This window comes from Theropithecus gelada, chromosome 19, assembly GCF_003255815.1.
Source record: "Theropithecus gelada isolate Dixy chromosome 19, Tgel_1.0, whole genome shotgun sequence".
Classification (NCBI taxonomy): domain Eukaryota; kingdom Metazoa; phylum Chordata; class Mammalia; order Primates; family Cercopithecidae; genus Theropithecus; species Theropithecus gelada.
Genome location: NC_037687.1, coordinates 32,047,129 through 32,066,089, shown reverse-complemented (window position 1 = coordinate 32,066,089; position 18,961 = coordinate 32,047,129). Strand labels below are relative to the sequence as shown.

Here is an 18,961-nt window from a genome sequence, read left to right as displayed (position 1 = left end):
AAAAAAAAAAAAAAAAAAAAAGAAAAAAAAAAAATACCAGAGATGTTAACACAAAATCGAATCTCTGAACGGAAACCATCAGTGCAGACAGTTTTATTTTTTATTTTTTGAGACAATCTTGTTCTGTTGCCCAGGCTGGCACGATCTTGGCTCCCTGCAAGCTCTGCCTCCTGGCTTCAAGTGATTCTCCTGCCTCAGCCTCCCAAGTAGCTGGGATTACAAGACCACACCACACGCCTGGCTAATTTTTGTATTTTTAGTAGAGACAGGGTTTCACCACGTTGGTCGGGCTGGTCTCAAGCTCCTGACCTCAGGTGATCTGCCCACCTCGGCCTCCCAAAGTGCTGAGACTACAGGCGTGAGCCACCGTGCCAGAACTCAATTCCTTTCTAAAGATGTGTCCTATAATTTTTCTTGGAGAGAGTGTCTTGTTCTATTGCCCAGACTGTACAGAAGTGGTGCAATCTCAGCTCACTGCAACCTCCACCTCCCAGGTTCAAGTGATTCTCCTGCCTTAGCCTCCTGAGTAACTGGGATTACAGGCATATCCCACCATCCCCAGCTAATTTTCGTATTTTTAGTAGAGAGACGATGTTTCACCATATTGGCCAGGCTGGTCTTGAACTCCTGGCCTCAAGTGATCTTCCTGCCTCGGCCTCCCAAGGTGCTGGGATTACAGGCGTGAGCCACTGTGCCAGGCCACCTGTCCTGTGATTTAAGTATTAACAGGAAGATCATATTGAGCATGTAGCTTCCAATAGCTTCCACTGGGAGTCTGAGCCTACGATGGCCCAGAAGACTACCTGATTTGCAAATCATTAAATAAATGAATTCCATTTACAACCAAACTGCATGCAATTTATGTTACACAATTAGAGGTCTAAGAACACAAATTAAGAGAAAACACAGCGTGGGGCGAGATGGCTCACGCCTGTAATCCTAGCACTTTGGGAGGCCAAGGCAGGCAGACCTCTTGCGCTCGGGAGTTTGAGACCAGCCTAGGCAACAGAGCGAGACCCCATCTCTAAAATACATGCATAAAGAGGAGAAAAAAAAAAAACCCCCTGAAAACCAGCTACATTCTCCAAATCCCTATAGAATATTACTACTACTACTACTTATACTTTTTTTCCTATCACCATCTCCCCAGATCTCACCAGTTGTAACCATTAGCATCATGCTTGGGGCATTTAGAGGAATTAAGTGTTCTCATAACCACCCTACTAGAACCTGGAGGTGGGGGGCTATATACACACACACACACACACTCAGGCAGCCAGCACAGACTTACACCAAGGCCTGCAGTTTACACTCGGGGTAGCTCAGGCCCTCACACAGAAACTTCACCCCTGTATCCTTGAGGGAGTTCTTGGCCAAGCACAGGTGTGTCAGCTCCCGGCTGACCACCAAAACAGCAGCAAGGTCCTTGCAATTGGCTTCTGTCAGGTGACAGTTTTCCAACCTGCAAAAGAATCACAAATGGCAACACGGTTGACATTTCCAACTTCAACCAATCTCCAAATGCCAGCATCCGAAAGCCCCTTCTTGTGAACGCCCCACCCTCTGTCACACGCTGGTGATCCTATGAAGGAACAGGCATGAGAGAACAAGATTCACAAGCCATCGGCCTGGATCTAAACATGGGAGCAGGTGTTCACATCAGCGAGAGGTTCCAAACAGCCAAGTCCGGCGTGACCACGCCCCGTCTATGGCCCCAGATCGAAACCACAGCTGCTCTGGAAGAAAAGGAGAGACTTACGACAACCTCTGCAGGAAGCACTTTGGGTGCCTCAAAGTTGTGTACAGCAACTTGGCACCCTCATCCAGGAGCTCATTGTCGGAGAGGTTTACGCACATCAGGGACCGGTTGGCTTCAAGGGCCAAGGAGAGATCAGCCCACTGCTGAGTGGTAGCAGAACAAGACACCAGCCTGTGGGAGAAATGGGAACAAGTTTTTTTTGTTGTGTTTTTTTTGAGACGGAGTCTCAGTCTTGTTGCCCAGGCTGGAGTGTAATGGCGCAGTCTCGGCTCACAGCAACCTCTGCCACCTGGGTTCAAGTGATTCTCCTGCCTCAGCCTCCCGAGTAGCTGGGATTGCAGGCATGCACCACCACGCCCGGCTCATTTTGTATTTTTAGTAGAGACGGGGTTTCTCCACGTTGGTCAGGCTGGTCTCGAACTCCTGACCTCAGGCGATCCACCTGCCTTGGTCTCCCAACGTGCTGGGATTACAGGCGTGAGCCAGCGTGCCCAGCGGAATACGTTATTCTTGAGAATCTAACCACAGAATCGTCTTTGATTTATATCTCACTGGTTATGTTACACCCCGACTTGAATTATCTGGAGCAGTGATTGTCAAAGGATGGTCCCCAGACCAGTGGCATCAGCATTGTCCAGGAATCAGCTGGAAATACATGAGCCTCAGTCAACCTGACTCAAATGTTGGATGCAGAGTCCACTAACCTATGTTTCATTGTTTGTTTTTTTGAAAGGGAATTATGCTGTGTCACCCAGGCTGGAGTGTAGTGGCATAATCTCAGCTCACAGCAACCACCGCCTCCTGGATTCAAGCAATTCTGTCTCAGCCTCCCGAGTAGCTGGGATTACAGGCGCGCGCCATCTTGCCTGGCTAATTTTTGTATTTTTAGTAGAGACGGGTTTTCACCATGTTGGCCAGCCTGGTCTCAAACTCCTAACTTTGGCCAGGGCCATGGCGCACACCTGTAATCCCAACACTTTGGGAGGCCGAGGCGGGCAGATCACGAGGTCAGGAGTTCGAGAAACCCCAGCTCTACTAAACATACGAAAATTAGCTGGGCGTGGTGGCGCACGCCTGTAGTCCCAGCTACTCAGGAGGCTGAGGCAAGAGAATTGAACCCAGGAGGTGGAGGTTGCAGTGAGCCAAGATCACTCCACTGCAGTCCAGCCTGGGCGACAGAGCAAGACTCCATCTCAAAACAACAAAAACTCCTGACTTCAAGTGATACACCAGCCTAGGCCTCCCAAAGTACTGGGATTACAGGTATGAGGCACCATGCCCAGTCCACTAACCTACGTTTCAAGGTGCTCTGCGTTCATCCGGAAAATGTGTTAGAATAAATTCGTAAGAAATGAGTGGCTGGGCATGGTGGCTCATGCCTGTGATCCCAGTACTTTGGCAGGCCAAGGCAGGTAGATCATGAGGCGAGGAGTTTAAGACCAGCCAGGACAACATGATGAAACCCCGTTTCTCCTAAAACTACAAGAATTAGCTGGGCAGGGTGGCACGTGGCTGTAATCCCAGCATTTTGGAAGGCAGGTGGATCACTTGAGGTCAGGAGTTCGAGACCAGCCTGGCCAACATGGTGAAACCCCGTCTCTACTAAAGACATAAAAAATTAGCTGGGCGTGGGGGATTCCCGAGGTCAGGAGTTTGAGACTACCCTGGCCACCAGCATGGTGTAACCCTGTCTACACTAGAAATACAAAAATACAGCTGGGTGCCTGTAATCCCAGCTACTCAGGAAGTTGAGGCAGGAGAATCACTTGAACCTGGGAGGCCGAGGTTGCAGTGAACCAAGATTGTGGCACTGCACTCCAGCCTGGGAGACAGAGCAAGACTACCTCCAGAAAAAAAAGAAATAGATTAGTGACCCACATCTTTAATTTACTCGATGTTCCCCATCACCCTGTACCCCATTATTCTCATGTAACAAAGAAAAGAGGGTAATTGTAGTGGTTAGTGACGACAGCAGCCACTATTGAATACATGGGCTTGGATCTGGTTTCATTTCAACCTTCAAATACCTGTGAGATGTACAGTATCCCATTCAACTGACAAGAAGATCCCATTAAGCAGCCTAGGATCGTTATCAGTAGAGCCAGAGCAATTTTTTTTACCCTGGAGATGGAGTTTTGCTCTGTTGCCCAGGCTGGAGTACAATGGCGTGATCTTGGCTCACTGCAACCTCTGCCTCCTGGGTTCAAGCAATTCTCCAGCCTCAGCCCCCACGAGTAGCTGGGATTACAGGCGCCTGCCACCATGCCCGGCTAATATTTTTGTATTTTTAGTAGAGATGGGGTTTCACCATTTTGGCCAGACTGGTCTTGAACTCCTGACCTCAAGTGATCCACCCACCTTGGCCTCCTGAAGTGCTGGGATTACAGGCATGAGCCACCGCACCCGGCCAAGATTTTTTTTTGTTTTTTGAGATAGTCTCGCACTGTTGACCAGGCTGGAGTGCAGTGGTGTGATCTCAGCTCACTGCAACCTCCGCCTCTCAGGTTTAAATGATTCTCCTGCCTCCGCCTCCTGAGTAACTGGGACTACAGGCGTGTGCCAACACGCCCCGCTAATTTTTGTATTATTAGTAGAGACGGGGTTTCACCATGTTAACCAGGCTGGTTTCTAACTCCTGACTTCAAGTGATTCACTGCCTCAGCCTCCCAGGTGCTGGCATCACAGGCGTGACCTACTGTGCCTGGCCCAGGGGAACAATTTGAGGCCAGTGACCACCTACTATGCCAGTGTGGCCAAGTGAGGCTCCATGGAACCCCATGACACATGATGGTTCCCATCACCTGGGCAGCCACGTGGAGAGCTTCCCAAGGGGAGAGCTCTCAAACCAGAGGACTAACAGAAAAGGGGCAACTGGATGTTCCTCAAGGGATCTTGCTTGAAAAATGTCAAAAGCCGGTATTCTGAATCATCATACAGGAGAAGCATGAACCATGGTGAATGATCTCCGACAGAAGCTAAAGATTCTGGGCTGGGCACGGTGGCTCACGCCCCACTTTGGGAAGCCGAGGAGGATGGATCACCTGGGGTCATGAGTTCGAGACCAGCCTGGCCAATGTGATAAAACCTCATTTCTACTAAGAATACAAAAATTAACCAGGTATGGTGGTGCGTGCTTGTAATCCCAGCTACTCAGGAGGCTGAGGCAGGAGAATCACTTGAACCCAGGAGGTAGAGGTTGCAATGAGCTGAGATCATACCATTGCACTCCAGCCTGGGAGACAGAGCAAGACTCCATCTCAAAAAAAAAAAAAAAGGGAACATAAGGATTCTGGCTGGGCACGGTGGCTCACGCCTATAATGCCAGCACTTTGGGAGCCTGAGAGGGGGCAGTCACCTGAGGTCATGAGTTCAATACCAGTCTGGCAAATGTGCCGAAACAGTCTCTACTAAAAGCACAGAAGTTAGCCGGGCCTTGTGGGTGCCTGTAATCCCAGCTACTTGGGAGGCTGAGGCAGAATTACTTGAACCCGAGGGGCAGAGGTTGCAGTGAGTCAAGATTGTGCCATCATACTTCGGCCTGGGCAACAGGGCAAGACTTCATCAAAAAAAAAAAAAAAAAGATAAAGACTCTGGGAATTTCCTCGGATTCAGATTCAGGGTCCTCACGTATGGTTGTCCAGGTTGTTTACTGCTCAAGGCAAGTAGAAACTCAAGTTCAGCCCATGCTGTCTCCTGGGTCATCTGCCTTTAGTACTGTTTCTAGTCAGAATAACGAACTTTTCCCATTCACACAAAATTGCCACATGAGCTTGTGGTGGCTGTTTGTATGACGAAGGATTTTGACGATGAAGAGATATACCCGAGATATCGCAGGTTACATTCTGGGTGTCTCAAGACCTCACACAAGGCGGGAAGCACATCCTTCTGGTCAGTGCCTTGCAGGGTCAGATGCGTTACAGTCTTGTGACCTCGAAGAGCTAGGCAGAGGTTCCGATAAGCATCAGCTGGGAAAACGTTTTTGAACCTAGGGAAAACAAAAGTGAAATCTTGAGTGTCTATACCTGCGGGGAAAAGAAAGAGATCAGACTGTTTCTGTGTCTATATAGAAAGAAGTAAACATGAGAGACTCCATTTTGTTCTGTATTTGAGATGCTGTTAATCTGTGACCCTACCCCCAACCTTGTCCTTGCAAGAGACATGTGCTGTGGTTGTTGGAACCGAACTCTCGATTCCCTCCTGGGCAGGGGTCGCCGCGAAGGATCACCGACACGAGGTTCACAGCAGAGAGTTATTTATTACTAGCGCGCTAGGGTCCCAAGCTCTAAGTTGGCCCTGGGACCCCGACTGCTTGTTACAGGCTGTTTATATAGGCAAACACAAGTTCAAACACAGCTTATGGCGCGAAATTCAAACAAAGCTTAAGGCGTAAAATGATTGGGTCTAGCTATAGCCTGAGCAAGGGGTCTTGGTTTAATTGGTTAGAGCAGGACCTTATGAGGTTCTTTCCTGGAGTTGATGATTCCGGGAACTTCGAGGCAGGGTGAGACCCCTGGAATTGGCAGGGTGGGACCTCATGAGGTTGTTTCCCGGAATTGGCAGGGTGGGACCCTATCAGGGTGGGACACTATCGAGGCAGGGTGGGACCCTATCTAGGGCCACCTGGTGCTAACTTTTTAGGTTTTGTGAGGCCTAGTTTCAGTGGTGACTCAACGTTTAATGGATTTTGGGCTGTGCAGGATGTGTCTTTGTTAAACATGTGCCTGAAGGCAGCTTGCTGGTTAAAGGTCATCACCATTCTCTTAATTTCAACTACCCAGGGACACGTACACCACCTGGGACCTCTGCCTAGGCAAGCTAGGTATTGTCCAAGGTTTCTCCCCATGTGATAGGCTGAAACAATGCTGCTAAAAGGTTTATGGAGACATTTGCATATGCATCTCAAGGCACAGCATTTTCCTTTACATTTATTCATGTCACAGAGATTTTTGTTCCTATGTCTTACTGCTGATTTCCTCCCTACAATGATCCTATTGTCCTGCCACTCCCTTATCTTTAAGATGGTAAAGATAATTATCAATAAATACTAAGGGAACTCAGAGACCGGTGCCGGCGTGGGTCCTCTGGGCCCACTTTTTCTTTGTCTATGCTTTGCCTCTGTGTCTCATTTCTTTTCTCAAGTCTCTCGTTCCACCTAACGAGAAACGCCCACAGGTGTGGAGGGGCAGGCCACCCCTTATACCTATGTTGTACTTAAATAGAAACTAGGGGCTCAATATATTTAGACTATTTTTTCCATGTTTAATTTTTTTATTTTAAATCTTTATATAGATTGTTCTTTTTTTTGAGATGGAGTCTCACTCTGTCGCGCAGGCTGGAGCACAGTGGCGCGATCTCAGCTCACTGCATGCAAACTCCACCTCCTGGACTCAAGCGACTCTTACCTCAGCCTCCGAAGCAGCTGGTATTACAGGCGCCCGCCACCACGCCCGGATAATATTTGTATTTTTAGTAGAGGCGGGGTTTTGCCATCTTGGCTAGGCTGGTCTGGAACTCCTGACCTCAAGTGATCTGTCTGCCTCGGCCTCCCAAAGTGTTGGAATTACAGGTGTGAGCCACCGTGCCCAACCCCTAAAAATTACTTTCTATGATTATCCCACGAGACAAATTTAAGGACAGGACTCTCAATTCTCTGTGTCTTGAGCACTTAAGAGTCTACGGGCCGGGTGCGGTGGCTCACGCCTGTAATCCCAGCACTTTGGGAGGCCGAGACGGGCGGATCACGAGGTCAGGAGATCGAGATCATCCTGGCTAACACAGTGAAACCCCGTCTCTGCTAAAAACACAAAAAATTAGCCGGGCATGGTGGTGGGCGCCTGTAGTCCCAGCTACTTGGGAGGCTGAACCAGGAGAATGGCATGAACCCGGGAGGTGGAACTTGCAAGTGAGCCGAGATTGTGCCACTGCACTCCAGCACTCCAGCCTGGGCGTCAAGCGAGACTCCATCTCAAAAAAGTCTATGACAGGAATTTGAATATTGTTCCAATATTAAAATTGTAACATTTTCACACCCTTAGGATTTTAGTTCATGAATTAGTGTCTACTTACACCAGTCTCTGGAGATGACAGTTGTCAGAGGCTATCTGTTCACACAGGATCTTTACTAGGGAGGCACTCAGAAAGCTATTATTGATTTCTAGACTCATCAGATCCTTATTTGAGCCAAATATGGAACAAAGGTCCGGCCAGAAAGGAAGCATGTCCTGATCATCCTGGGATCTACAGGGAAGAGAAAGGGGTTACATCAATGTAGGTTCATCATGGCTGAAGTATTTAGGGTTTCTCTGGGCATATACCCCTAACAAATAAGTAGAAATAAGTGTAACTGAAAGCTGGACCATTTAATCTTTTGGCACCACCATCAGACAACTCAACACCCAAGAAGCATCACAGAAGAAAGAACCTACTCTTACACAAAAAAATCCAACAGAGGGTAAAAATAAGTTAAAATGCTAAGCACATCATTGATAAAAGAATACAGGCCGGGCACGGTGGCTCATGCCTGTAATCCTAGTGCTTTGTGAGGCTGAGGTGGTGGGATCACCTGAGGTCAGGAGTTCGAGACCAGCCTGGCCAACATGGTGAAACCTTGTCTCTGCTAAAAGTACAAAAATTAGCCGGGCGTGGTTGTGGGTGGAGGTAATCCCAGCTACTCGTGAGGCTGAGGCAGGAGAATCATTGAACCTGGTGGGGTGGAGGTTGCAGTGAGCTGAGATCGAGCCACTTCACTCCAACCTGGGCAAAAGAGTGAAACGTTGTCTCAACAACAACAACAACAAAAATCGTGAATATACATGTCAATAAAAAATATTTAGGCAGGGTGTATGGTACCTCATGTCTGTGATCCCAGTGCTTTGAGAGTTCAAGACCAGCCTGGGCAACATAGTGAGATTCTCTTTCAAAAAAAAAAAGTCACTTAAGTTAGCTGAGCACAATGGTACACACCTAATACCTGTCATCCCAGGTACTCAGGAGCATCACTTGAGCCCAGAAGTTTGAAGCTGCAGTCAGCTATGATTGCACCATTGTACTCCAGCCTGAGCAACAGAGCAAGACCCTGCCTTAAAAAATAGATATTTGGGCTGGGCACGGTGAATCATGCCTGTATTCCCACTTTGGGAGGCTGAGGCAGGTGGATCACCTGAGGTCAGGAGGAGTTCAAGACCAGACTGGCCAACATGGCGAGACTCTGTCTCTACTAAAAATACAAAAACTAGCCGGGCATGGTGACAGGTACCTGTAGTCCCAGCTACTCAGGAGGCTGAGGCAGGAGAATCGCTTGAACCTGGGAGGCAGAGGTTGCAGTGAGCCAAGATCGTGCCACTGCGCTCCAGCCTGGGTGACAGAGCAAGACTCTGTCTCAAAAAAAAAAAAAAAAAAAAAAAGAGTCCAAAAAGAGGGAATTCCTGACCCTAAGCCACAGCACATAGGAGGCTCTGGCCTCTTCCTAAGGGCGCATGGGATGAGGCTAAACAACCAGTCGAGTGAAAGGTTCCTACCTCTCAGCCTCAGCATTGGATTCAGACGCAGCGACATTCTCTGGGAGCGTCTCCTTTTTTATCACCTGCAGTGACATTTTCTGCAAGTTTGGACAGTGCTTGAAGCAGAATGAAGACGGCGCCATGTCTACTGCATTTAAGTGCAGGGATATTTCTTTGAACTGAGCCATCACCTCCTTCACCAGCTCGTCCTCCTGAGACTCGTACAGACAGCAGAGGAGCTCCTTCAGGTCTGCCATGGTGGAATGTCCATTCTTACGACTTATATCGCATCGCAGCAATTCCTGTTTGATCTCTGGTGACATCCGGCAGCCAAAGGTGGCCTCCAACTCCTTGACTCTCTTCTCATTAGCCAGGCCGAATAAGAAGCGTCCTGCCTGGATCAGGTCGGGGTTCTTGAGTCTTTCTTCTCTGGAAAGCAGCTTCTGCACGTTCCCAATGTCCCAGGCATGGCCGTCCCTGTCCTCCTCCTCCTCCTTCTCCAGGGCGTAGAACAGCGCAGTGAGAAACTGCTGGAAGCTGAGGTGGATGAAGGAGTAGCAGCCTTTGGAGACTCTGTCCTGGCGGAGGATGTCTCTGTCCAGGAACAGGCGGAGGTCGGACTCCTGCACCCCAGCGCTTTCCAGGTCCTCTCCGTGGAGCACGGACATCTGCGCCCACAAACCCTGCGCGGCCAGGAGGCTCAGCGCCCGCAGCGCGCCCCAGAGCTGTGCGCCCTGCGGGAACTGGCTGCAGAGGAAGCGCAGGAACAGCCCCGTGCTGGTGAGGCAGGTGGGGGCCGGGTCCTCCCCCTTCTCCATCTGCAGCTTCAGAGTCGTGCACACGATCCAGCACACCGCGGGCGCCGAGCCCAGCTGGAACAGGGCCGCGTTGCTCCTCATCAGCTCAAAGGCACGCATGGCTTGGTCCTCGTCTCCAAAGTGTCTCAGGAAATAGGCCCTCCTGTCCGACTCCAGGAACCCCTCCACCCTTATGTAGATCGGCTGCTCTGCCACGAACCGGAGGTCCCTCAGGGCCCTGGGCCGCGTGGTGACCAGCAGGGTTGCCTTGGGTAACATCTTCCTCTTCAGCAAACTCCCCAGGAGGACCGGCACCGGCTTCTGCTGCGTCCAGTCCCCGCAGATGTCCTGGATCAGCGCCCCAGGTGGGGCTCCCAGCTCATCAAAACCGTCAATCACGAACAAGATTTTCTGTGCTTGGGCTAGGATGTGTGGAATGTCATCCTGCAGTTCAGGCCAGTCCCTGAAGACCATCTCTGCAAAACTGCACGGGCCCAGGCGGCTGAGCTCCCTGCAGCTGAGGTAGAAAGCGTATTTGAATTTCTGGATGAGGTTGTCCTCTGTCCAGTCCAGCATTAGTTTATTGGCCAGCGTGGTTTTCCCAAGGCCTGCAGGACTGTGCAGCACCACTGTGTGTGAGAAGGGCCCGGGAAGCACCCTGGGGTTGCTGAATGGGATCAGCATCCTGTATCTCTCAGCCATAACATGGACCTCTTTGCTGTCTCCAGGCCAGCTCTGCCACATCTCCCGGAACTTCGTCTTCAGTATAAACCTGTACCTATCCTCGTTATCTTTGGTGAGGAGGGAAGGGAGAGAGGATGTAATCAGTTATCCATAGGGAAAACCAGAACAACAAAATGCCTTGTGTTGGCTGGGTGCGGTGGCTCACACTTGTAATCCCAGCCCTTTGGGAGGCCGAGACAGGCCGATCACCTGAGGTTGGGAGTTCAAGACCAGCCTGACCAACATGAAGAAACCTTGTCTCTACTAAAAAATAAGTTAGCTGGGTGTGGTGGAGCACGCCTGTATTCCCAGCTACTCGGGAGGCTGAGGCAGAATTGCTTGAACATGGGAGACGGAGGTTGCAGTGAGCAGAGATCATGCCATGGCACTCCAGCCTGGGCAACAAGAGTGAAACTGTGTCTCAATACATACATATATACATACATACATACATAAACGCTTTGTGTTACATAGGAAAGTTAAGAGGACTTCAAGTTTATAAAGAGAAACCTGATCCCAACCTCACTGCAGGAAGATACGGTACAGACCTGACTTTTTTCCTTTGACTTTGAAGACTTCAGTCAGGACGGTGACGTCTTCCTCTGTTTCTGTGCACTCTACAAAATACAAACTCATGTGAACGTGACACAAAATCAGGTGTATTTCCTGTGGAGTCCCAATGAGGGAAAAGGAGTGAAGCTACCAGGACCAGCTGGAGAAACAGATAAAGCAAGTGAGCTACAAATATGTTTTCTGGCCAGGTGTGACGGCTCATGTCTCTAATCCCAGCACTTTGGGAAGCTGAGGTGGGCGGATCACTTGAGCTCAGGAGTTCCAGACCAGCCTGGCCAACACAGAGAAACCCCGTCTTTACTAAAAATGCAAAAAGTAGCCAGGCGTAGTGGTGCACAGCTACTTGGGAGGCTGAGAGGCGTGAGAATTGCTTGAACCTGGGAGGTGGAGGTTGCAGTAAGAGATCCAGCGCTCCAGCCTGGGCAACAGAGCAATACTCCATCTCAATAAAACAAGCTTTCTTCGATGGTTTAGAACATACAAACAAGAGGAAACAGGTCAGCTACAGGTTTTTTTTTTTTTTTTGAGACAGTCTCGCTGTCGCCCAGGCTGGAGTGCAGTGGCGCAATCTTGGCTCACTGCAACCTCCGCTTCCCGGGTTCAAGTGATTCTCCTGCTTCAGCCTCCCGAGTAGCTGGGATTACAGACATGCGCCACTGCATCTGGCTAATTTTTGTATTTTTAGTAGAGACGGGGTTTCGTCATGTTGGCCAGGCCAGTCTAGAACTACTGACCTCAGGTGATCCACCCACCTCAGCCTCCCAAAGTGCTGGGATTACAGGCGTGAACCACTGCGCCGGGCCAGGTCTGCTTTTATGGTCCAGGAGATATGGTCCAAGATGTTTAGCCTTCCTGACCAGATCACACACACAGCTGCTCACAAACTCCCTGCTTGTCATGAAACGCCTCAGATTATCAAACACGTCTGCTGAAGGAAGATGTCAAGTCAAACCGCCTGTTGACTTGACCTTATCCATCAGCCCAAGCCCTATTCTATAAAATCTGCAGGAAGCTGTGGTCTCCTGGCAGTGAGCTTCTCTCGTGACAGCCTGCCTGCTGTGGTCTGCCAATGTCTTCTCCTACTTTCTCCAATAAACCTGCCTTTCTTTACCTACGATTGTCTTGATAAATTTCTTTACCCGTCGTGCCACCAAGCACTATTCACCCCCATTTCCTGCTGAAGCATGACAGACAGCAGGCTCCACAGTGCCCCCAGTCTCACTGGAATTCTTTGTCAAGATTGTGTGCTGGGAATGACATTGGCCATGTCTAGAGAGATGAACAGGGCAAACGATTCCTTCAACCAAGTTACTCACCTCTATTCTACAGAGCCGTAACAAGAAATACTTGCTCTATCAAAAGTCAATGTGGGCTAGGTACAGTGGCTTACACCTGTAATCCTAGCACTTTGGGAGGCCGAGGCAGGTGGATCACCTGAGGTCAGGAGTTTGAGACCAGCCTGACAAACACGGCGAGACCCTATGTCTACTAAAAAAAAAAAAAAATTAGCCAGATGTGGTGGTGGGCGCCTATAATCCCAGCTACTTGGGAGGCTGAGGCAGGAGAATCGCTTGAACCTGGGAGGTGGAGATTGTGGTGAGCCAAGATCACGCCATTGCACTCCAGCCTGGGCGACAAGGGAGAAACTCTGAAGACAAAACAAAAATGCTACCAGGAAGATAAAAGGGAACGTGAGAGTAAGCAAGGCTGATCTTAAACTGATCACAGGCTGGGTGTGGTAGCTCCCACCTGTAATCCTAGCACTTTGGGAGACCCAGGTAGGCAGATTACTTGAGGTTAGGAGTTCCAGACCAACCTGGCTACCCTGGGGAGACTATCTGTACTAAAAACACAAAAGTCAGCCAGGCATAGTGGTGGGCACCTAGTAGTCCCAGTACCTGGGGAGGCTGCGGCAGAAACATCCCTTAGAACCTGGGAGGCAGAGATTGCAGTGAGCCGAGATCAAGCCACTGGACTCCAGCCTGCGTGACACAGTGAGACTCCATTTTGAGAAAAAAAAAAAAAAAACAAAAGAAAAAACCTGATCACAAAGTCAGCTTAGACAAGTCACCTACCCATAAGACTCAATTTTCTGAGTTGTTTAAAGTTGTCTGAACAATGTACCATAAATACATTTATACCTGTCAATTTTTTTTGAGACGGAGTCTCGCTCTATCACCAGGCTGGAGTACAGCGGCACGATCTCAGCTCACTACAACCTCCGCCTCCCAGGTTCAAGGGATTCTCCTGCCTCAGCCTTCTGAGTAGCTGGGACTACAAGTACGCGCCACCACACCCAGCTAATTTTTGTATTTTTAGTAGAGACAGGGTTTCACCATGTTGGCCAGGATGGTCTCAATCTCTTGAACTCACGATCCACCCGCCTCAGCCTCCCAAAGTGCTGGGAGATTACAGGCGTGAGCTACCGTGCCTGGCCACCTGTCAACTTGTAAAGAATTTCAAGAAGGCCGCGTGCTGTGGCTCATGCCTGTGATCCCAGCACTTTGGGAGGCTGAAGGGGGCAGATCTCTTGAGGTCAGGAGTTCGAGACCAGCCTGACTGAGATGGTGAAACCTGTCTCTACTAAAAATACAAAAAAAGAAAAAATTAGCTGGGCTTGGTGGCATGCACCTGTAATCCCAGCTACTTGGGAGGCTGAGGTAGGAGAATCACTTGAACCTGGGAGGCAGAGGCTGCAGTGAACAGGGATGATACCACTGTACTCCAGCCTGGATGACAAGAACAAGACTTCGCCTCAAAAAAAAAAAAAAAATTAGCTGGGTGTGGTGGTAGACACCTGCAATCCCAGCTACTCAGGAGGCTGAGGCAGGAGGGTCAGGAGAATCGCTTGAACCTGGGAGGTGGAGGTTGCAGTGAGCAGAGATCGCACCACTGCATTCCAGCCTGGGCGACAGAGAAACTCCATCTCAAAACAAAAACAAAACTGCACCATGCTCCTAACTTTCTACAGACTGGTTCTAATTCTCCGCAACATTTGTTCTGCCCACTATGCTTATGGAAGGGAGGCTGGAATTCTCCAGGAGACAGCAGGCAGATTAAGAATAGTGGAGGAAAAGATCGGAAAGAGACAGGGTTCTTAAAAGGAACAGGAGAAAGCAGCAAGAAGGGGCAGCTTCCCTCAGCTGACTCCAGCATCGGAGGTCCTGTCACCCACCTAGTGTTCCTGCTTTGAAACGCTCCAGCATTTCCTCCACGTCTACAGGTTCTCTTTCTTTCCGTGTTATCCCTGAAGAAAAAGCGGGGGCATTACTGGCCTGTTGCTGTGCTGGCAGTGGGCCTCCAAGATGGCTCAAGTGCGACCACTGAGTCTCAATAGTTAAGCCTAGATGAGGTAATTTACTAGATTACTAAAAAGGATGTTGACGAGGTACTGGATGTAAAAGTGCAAGTACATTAGGCCATGATCCCAGGTTTAGGTGCCTTTCTGGTGCGAATTCTAAAAGTTCAGAACTCAAGGTGTGAAAAACAGACACACAGACACACACAGAGTACTCACGCATAAGGTCACGGGAAAGGCTTTGAGGACTAACTGCCTAATTTTTCTTGAGACAGAATTTCGCTCTTGTTGCCCGGGCTGGAGTGCGGTGGCGCGATCTCGGCTCACTGCAACCTCTGCCTCCTGGGTTGAAGTGATTCTCCTGCCTCAGCCTCCTGAGTAGCTGGGACGACGGGCATGCGTCACCATGTCCGGCTAATTTTGTATTTTTAGTACAGACAGGGTTTCTCCATGTTGGTCAGGCTGGTCTCAAGTCCCAACCTCAGGTTATCTGTCTGCGGGGCCTAACTCCCTAGTTTCTGATGAGGTAGATAAATTTAAAATGAACTGGGAAAGAATATAAGTACAAGGTGGAATCGGTCTCATGCAGTGGCTCACGCCTGTAATCCCAACACTTTGGGAGGCCGAGGCAGGTGGATCATTAAGTCAGGAGATTGAGACCATCCTGGCCAACAGGTAGGGTGAAGCCCCATCTCTACTAAAACACAAAAAATTAGCCGGGCATGGTGGTGAGCAACTGTAGTCCCAGGTACTTGGGAGGCTGAGGCAGGGGAATTGCTTGAACCCAGGAGGCGGAGACTGAAGTGAGCCACGATTGCACCACTGCACTCCAGCCTGGCAACAAAGCAAGTGAGACTCCATCTCAAAAAAAAAAAAAAAAAAAAAAGAACAAGGTGGAATCCTAGTATCTGCAGCTTAACCCTGGATAATGAAGGGGCGAGTCCGTGGAACTCCTGAAACGATGCTGGGGAGGCAGCTGGACACGGGCATGTGACCCTCAGGACAAAGGCTGGTCTGAGAAGAGCCTTTAGAGTCTTCACCACCAGGCGCGGTGGTGCACGCCTGTAATCCCAGCACGTTGTGAGGCCGAGGCAGACAGATCACTTGAGGCCAGGAGTTCGAGACCAGCCTGGCCAACATGGTGAAACCCTGTCTCTACTGAAAATACGAAAATTAGCCAGGCGTGGTGGTAGGCGCCTGTAATCCCAGCTCCTAGGGAGACTGAGGCAGGAGAAATCTCTTGAACCTGGGAGGCGGAGGCTGCAGTGAGATTGTACCACTGTACTCTAGCCTGGGTGACAGAGCCAGACTGTCTCAAAAAAGGTCTTCATGAGGCTGGGCGCAGTGGCTCACACCTATAATCCCAGCACTTTGGGAGGCTGAGGCAGGTGGATCACGAGGTCAGGAGTTCGAGACCAGCCTGACGAACATGGTGAACTCCTGTCTCTACTAAAATTACAAAAATTAGCTGGGTGTGGTGGCGGGTGCCTGTAATCCCAGCTACTCTGGAGGCTGCGGCAAGAGAATCGCTTGAACCTGGGAGGCAGAGGTCAGAGGTTACAGTGAGCCAAGATCATGCCACTGCATTCCATCCTGGGCAAAAGAGTGAGACTTTGTCAAAAAAATAAAAATAAAAAAAATAATAATAATAAAATAAAAAGTCTTCATGGCCAGGTGTGGTGAATCATGTCTGTAACCCCAGCACTCTGGGAGGCCAAGGTGGGAGGATCACTTGAGACCAGGAGTTTGACACCGTATCTGGCAACACAGTGAAACTGTCCCCACCAAAAATACAAATATTAGTCAGGTGTGGCAGGGCACACCTGTAGTTCCAGCTACTCAGGAGTCTGAGGTAAGAGGATCTCTGGAGCCTGGAAGGTTGAGGCTGCAATGAGCTATGATTGTGCCACCGCAATCAAGCCAGGGCAACAGAGCAAGAACCCATCTCAAAAAAAAAATCTTCAGGATATAAATAGCTGGTAAGGGCCAGGTGTCATGGCTCACACCTGTACCCCAGCACTTTGGGAGGATAAGGTGGGAGGACTGATTAAGTTTAGTAATTCGAGACCAGCCTGGGCAACATAGCAAGACCCTGTCTCTACAAAAAGTGAAAAAATTAGCCAGGTGGGGTGGCAAGTGCCTGTGGTTCCAGCTACTCAGGAGGCTGAGGCAGGAGGATCGCCTAAGCCTGGGTGGTCAGGGCTGCAGTGAGCCATGATTGCACCACTGCACTCCAGCCTAAGTGACAGAGTGAAGTCCCGTTTCAAAAAAAAAAAAAAAAAAGCCAGGTGTGGTAACTCACTCACGCCTACAATTCCAGCACTTTGGGAGGCTGAGGTGGGCAGATCACTTGAGGTCAGGAGTTCAAGACCAGCCCGGCCAACATAGTGAAACCTCATCTCTATACATCTCTATAAAAACCACAAAAATCTAGCCAGGCCTGGTGGTGGGTGCCTGTAATCCCAGCTACTCCAGAGGCTGAGGCAGGAGAATTGCTTGAAGCCGGGAGGCGGAGGTTGCAGTCAGCTGAGATTGTGCCACTGCACTCCAGCCTAGGCGACAGAGCAAGGCTCCATCTCAAAAAAGAAAAGTCTCTAGCTTATCCAGTTTCAAAGGCCAAGCTTACCCTTCCCCACTTTGTATGTATTTATAGATTTCCAACAAATGCTATCGTGTTTCAGCTTCCCAGGGCTTACTGCTACCCACCTGTGTGACCGGCTCCGTCCTGGGAGCAGGGATGAGAAGTCCGGCATTTCTTTACATTCTTAGTAGTCAGCAGCCTCTTCTTAAAACAAAGCCCCAAGTCCCCAAATCTCACATGAAGAATAAAAGTCGTAAATGAGTAACTTACCTAATGATAAAGGCTTGTTTTTATTAAATGATTTCAAAGCTGCTTCTGAAAAAGGAAAACGGAGCGGGGGGGGGGAGATTTGCATTTTAATATAAACTCAAGATTTTATCACCTTCATAAAAGACAACACTTAGAACTGGATCACTTGGTCTTTTATATCCTCCCAGTTCAAAATGCTTGCATTTTTTTTTTTTTTTGAGATAGTCTCACTCTGTTACCCAGGCTGGAATGGCAAGATCTTGGCTCACTGCAACCTCCGTCTCCCAGGTTCAAGTGATTCTGCCGCCTCAGCCTCCTGAGTAGCTGGGACTACAGGCACGCACCACCATGCCTGGCTAAGTTTTATATTTTTAGTACAGATGGGGTTTCACCATTTTGGCCAGGCTGGTCTCAAACTCCTGACATCATGATCCGTCTACCTTGGCCTCCCAAAGTGCTGGGATTACAGGCATGAGCCACCGCTCCTGGCCGCTTGTATCTTTTAGCCAGCATCCTTAGATCTGCAGATAGGCTCAACGCACTCGAGCCTTAGCACAATCTTCTTTGTAGTTTTAGCCTTTTTCCAGAAAATTGGCTTAGTCTGCTCACCGTAATCACTCTGCTTCCTGCCACAACACTGCTTCCCCTGGGCACAAAATCCTTGCCCTGTGTCACTCTGTGGGGATGGTGCTTGCCACACCTCACAGAAAGTCTGGCGGGTTTTAGGAACATTCACCATGTTTGTGTGAGCGCGATCGGCACAGAAAGAAACTCTGCATCTTTTTCAGAGCCCCGACCCTCTTAAGTTTACAACTCTCTGGGTTGTCTTCTCCTATTTTCAAACTTGTAACCTCCGGAGGCCAGCTAGAGGTAAAAACCCTCGGCTGGGCATGGTGGCTCACGCCTGTAATCCCAACACTGGGAGGCCGAGGTGGGCAGATCACCTGAGATCGGGAGTTTGAGATCAGTCTGGCCCACATGGTGAAGCCCCATCTCTACTAGAATACAAAAATTAGCGAGCGTGGTGGTAGGCGCCTGTAATCCCAGCTGCTTGGGAGGCTGAGGCAGGAGAATCGCTCCCTCCCGGGAGGTGGAGGTTGCAGTGAGCCGAGACCGTGACATTCTACTCTAGCCTGGGCGCTAAGAGTGAAACTTCGTCTCAAAAAAACCAAAAAAAAAAAAAAAAACAGGTCGGGCGCGGTGGCTCACGCCTGTAATCCCAGCACTTTGGGAGGCTGAGGCGGGCGGATCACAAGGTCAGGAGATCGAGACCACGGTGAAACCCCATCTCTACTAAAAAATACAAAAAACTAGCCGGGTGAGGTGGCGGGCGCCTGTGGTCCCAGCTACTCGGAGGCTGAGGCGGGAGAATGGCGGGAACCCGGGAGGCGGAGCTTCCAGTGAGCTGAGATCCGGCCACTGCACTCCAGCCTGGGCCACAGAGCGAGACTCCGTCTCAAAAAAAAAAAAAAAAAAAAAAAC

General features: G+C 49.7%; 1 protein-coding gene across 4 annotated transcripts in view; it reads right to left on the bottom strand.

Moving 5' to 3' along the window:
* Positions 1–18,961, bottom strand: part of NLRP2 (NLR family pyrin domain containing 2) — a 28,314-nt gene that overhangs the window by 6,571 nt on the left and 2,782 nt on the right. For 2 of the 4 annotated variants that reach the window (XM_025367490.1, XM_025367492.1), the window contains 8 exons: positions 17,501–17,545; positions 14,527–14,598; positions 11,327–11,395; positions 9,277–10,846; positions 7,826–7,996; positions 5,580–5,744; positions 1,760–1,930; positions 1,292–1,462 (listed from right to left, as the gene is read on the bottom strand). In XM_025367490.1, coding sequence (XP_025223275.1) covers positions 1,292–1,462; positions 1,760–1,930; positions 5,580–5,744; positions 7,826–7,996; positions 9,277–10,846; positions 11,327–11,395; positions 14,527–14,598; positions 17,501–17,545 — 2,434 coding nt within the window. The remainder of the gene's footprint in view (positions 1–1,291; positions 1,463–1,759; positions 1,931–5,579; positions 5,745–7,825; positions 7,997–9,276; positions 10,847–11,326; positions 11,396–14,526; positions 14,599–17,500; positions 17,546–18,961) is intronic. The other 2 variants (XM_025367491.1, XM_025367493.1) reach the window with 2 other exon arrangements.